Source organism: Nanorana parkeri, unplaced genomic scaffold (genome assembly GCF_000935625.1).
Source record: "Nanorana parkeri isolate BGI_ZX_2015 unplaced genomic scaffold, ASM93562v1 scaffold910, whole genome shotgun sequence".
Taxonomy (NCBI): Eukaryota; Metazoa; Chordata; class Amphibia; order Anura; family Dicroglossidae; genus Nanorana; species Nanorana parkeri.
This window is the reverse complement of record NW_017307178.1, coordinates 257,115-260,786: the sequence shown is the minus strand read 5'-3', so window position 1 is coordinate 260,786 and position 3,672 is coordinate 257,115. Positions and strand designations below refer to the sequence as shown.

At 40.4% G+C, this 3,672-nt stretch overlaps 1 protein-coding gene across 1 annotated transcript in view; it reads right to left on the bottom strand.

Moving 5' to 3' along the window:
• Positions 1–1,538: 1,538 nt before the first annotated feature.
• CHAC1 (ChaC glutathione specific gamma-glutamylcyclotransferase 1) overlaps positions 1,539–3,672 on the bottom strand; it is a 2,483-nt gene continuing 349 nt past the window's right edge. The window contains exons 2-3 of the mRNA XM_018566042.1: positions 3,190–3,230; positions 1,539–2,434 (exon numbers count right to left, since the gene is read on the bottom strand). Of these exons, the coding sequence (XP_018421544.1) occupies positions 2,027–2,434; positions 3,190–3,230 (449 nt within the window). The 3' untranslated portion in view covers positions 1,539–2,026. The remainder of the gene's footprint in view (positions 2,435–3,189; positions 3,231–3,672) is intronic.

Genomic DNA, 3,672 nt, shown 5'->3' with positions numbered 1-3,672 from the left:
TTTTTCATTATAGTGTCCATTTAGCTGCAAAATTAAAAGCTTGCTGCAACCAAATACTGCTTAGTGTAACTGGCATTAATGTAATTTATAGCACATTGCTCCACTGTCTTATTGCACGTTCCCATGCCACTAAACGTGGCCATTTAGAGTATAATACATGTAGAGATCTCTGTCCATATTTATGGAAGGTAGACTTGTAGAGATCTATGTCCATATTTATGGAAGGTAACTTGTAGAGAGAGATCTATCTGCCCATATTTATGGAAGGTAGACTTGTAGAGAGAGATCTATCTGTCCATATTTATGGAAGGTAGACTTGTAGAGAGAGATCTATCTGTCCATATTTATGGAAGGTAGAATTGTAGAGAGAGATCTATCTGTCCATATTTATGGAAGGTAGACTTGTAGAGAGAGATCTATCTGTCCATATTTATGGAAGGTAGAATTGTAGAGAGAGATCTATCTGTCCATATTTATGGAAGGTAGACTTGTAGAGAGAGAGATCTATCTGTCCATATTTATGGAAGGTAGTCTTGTGGAGATCTATCTGTCCATATTTATGGAAGGTAGTCTTGTGGAGATCTATCTGTCCATATTTATGGAAGATAGACTCTTAGCAGCAAAAAACTGTCTTCCTCCTTTTTACAACAATAAATATTTTACTAGGCTGTGGCTATTCTACGGCATCAGTGCAGCTGATAACACACCGCCTTCCAGAGGCTGGTACCAGCAATGGTCTTGTAGATAAGCATGTTTTTATTCTGGCTTCTTAGGAAACATGTCAGCATATTCTATTTTTCTAAAAGTCTATGTTGTGTCGTATTGGGCAATATGGTATCAGAGGGTAATAGTCTCCTATCGTATAGCACAATTACAGCTTATACAGAAGTATGACCCTGCCCATCTAGGATTATGGAGTGTTTCATCAGTGTCACTACAGTGAGACTGATTTCCAAAAATACCCTCAAGGACAGAGATGTTGGCTGTAACCAGTTGAATTTTTTACTTTGATCGCTAAGCTATATCTAAGCTTTTAAGGATAGCTGGAATCTTACTAGATGCTCGAGTAAACATGCTTTCCTTCATTTGAATAAACTAAGAAACCCAGGTTGTTTTTGATCTGTACGTTTGTAAAAAAAAAAGAAGCAATTAATAAACTGGACATTAAGGTCTGGACCAGGGGTAGCAAACCGTTGGCACTCCAGCTGCGGTGGAACTAAAAGTCCCATAAGGCTTTGCAAGACCCTGACAGCCAGTGGCACGATTTTGAGAGGTAGATGCATAATGACACTTAGTTTCACCACAGCTGGGGGGCCAATGTTTTGCTACCCCTGGTCTAGATGAAGGCAGTGCCAGAACTAAAATTTGTAGAAGGATCAATTTTTGAGAAAAGATTCATGTTGCCTAGTGTTAGAAACACAGCTTCCAGTACAGAACATGTCAGTCAGTGCTAAATTCTCAGTATAAAGGTGGGTTTTCCGATGCCCAGCTACATGGTATAGTACAATCATTTGGTAAACTGACCTTTTCATTTCTGTATTGTTTTAGGATAAGGCTGATAGGACATTTGACACACTGCTCTTTTCTCTGCAGAGAAGTTCAGCAAGTCAAAATGCCCCTTTGGTATCAGCCTTAAGAATATAGAAACGTACCCAGTAACACATGATTGTTAGAACTGAGGAAGACATAAAGAAAAATCCTCCAGGAGACCTGCTCCTTAGGAAATGAATATTAAACTAAAAACCTTCTCTACACTCTTGTTGGTCATTCATTTTTCTAAAATGTGTGTGTCCATTTATTTTCGGTATCTGCTAAGCATTATAGTGAGCAGATGGTTTAGGTGTAATGAGTTCCTGCACTCATATAATGGAACACTTTAAAATGTCTATTTCTGCAGCTACTAGCTAGTGTGGAAGTGGGGGCAGAGGTAAGGCATCCAGAAGTGTCTAGGAGTCTGGCAGATTTGAAATATAGATCACTCGTGGAATATACCAACTTCAAAAGATGCTTTGCATGGAGTAAAATCTTAGCAGAACATGGGCAGAGGATCGTCTGTACTATAAAAGTATGGAAGTATGGAAATCAAAGCCTCTTCGATAGAAAAGAGATGTTTGTCTTCAGCTTCTGGACAATAGTTATGCATAAAGTCTGCAAGCCGTAAGAGATACTCAATGTTATGGCCAGCTTGTCCAGTAGACACTACAATCTGAGCAGCAATGTCCTCCTCAGAGGCTGGTCCGAGGTAACTAGGATTTTGTGGAGTGGCTATGTACACCAGGGCAAGTACTGCTCCTTCTTCCCCCTCATCCTGAGGGTAAAATTTAACCAGTTTGGTGATGTAGCCTCCAAGGACAGACTCTCGCACATTGAGATACTGAAGAGAGGATTCAATCTGGGCTCCACGCACTTCATATGCAACACCCCATGTGCTTTCCTGAAATAAGACAAGGACATTAATACAAATGTTTCAGGTCTGTAACCGAATATCATACATAAAAAATGACTGAAATTAATGTTTATTTTTTGGAGGTTGTTAAAGTAAAGGTTTGGTTTAACAATTAAAGGGAATTGGTAACTGCAACTAACTGTAGGTCTGGGGTGTTCCTTAGCATTAGGTCCAGTAGGCACATGCTTATAGGTGGCATAGGGAAGGCTTTTCCCTATGGACCGGGCATTTTCTTTCATTATTAGTAAGAACAGCTATCTCTTATAAGCATTACCACAGGTTAGGACCAGGAAGCAGCCCATGTAGAATAAGTGATCTAGCAGAGGGGTGTTACTTAGGGGCCCAAAACCTGGGCTCCAGTGATGAAAACCTGGCTCTGGGTATTACTAAAGCAGAACAGAATGAGCACTAGGAGGAAACCTATGGTAAAGTAATATGGACGCTGTCATTGCTGACTTCTTCTGAAAATGCTAGCTGCCTGGCTGGTCCAATGGCTTCAATACTGTCTTAGGTAGTGGCCTGAAACAAGTATGCTTATCAGGAGTTCTGATGTCACTTTCCTATATGCATGTTTGTTCCAGGTCAGTGACATAAAGAAGAGCAGCACAGGTTCCTGTTATTAAAAAAACTGTCTAAATGAAGCATCTGCAGGGATTGTGTTATGTAAAACTCTAAGCTCCTAATCAGAGTAAAGTTTGTACATTACTGAGTTAATGATAAGTCTATTGTAGATTTAAACTCACCTCATAATCCTCTTGTAAGGTCACCACTCGCCCAGGCTGCAAATAGAAGAAAGACAGCTATTGAGAAACCTAGATGTTGCATCAAGATATGCAGTGTACAATACCCAGCTGACCATCCCCATGCTTCTATATGTGCCCTTGCCCACACAGATACGGGCTCATTCCCATGGGTGCATTGGAACATACAATGCAAAAATTCACACCCGGGGAAGCCCCAAGACACGAGTGGCTGTATGCAGGTATACACTGGTACCAATGTATAGCACACATTCTCTGAACACAAGGTCTGCGTTCGGGGAATACTTCTGTATCCTATATCTGGGTTTATGGGAGTATTGTCGTTTATCTGTGTACAGCCATTTGTGTCTATGGGCCAGGACTTTTCCATTGTATATCACAATATGCTTGTGTGCATGAGCCCTATATGACTATATACCCTACACACCTTTAAAATGATATAACCACAAATCCTGACTTATCGAT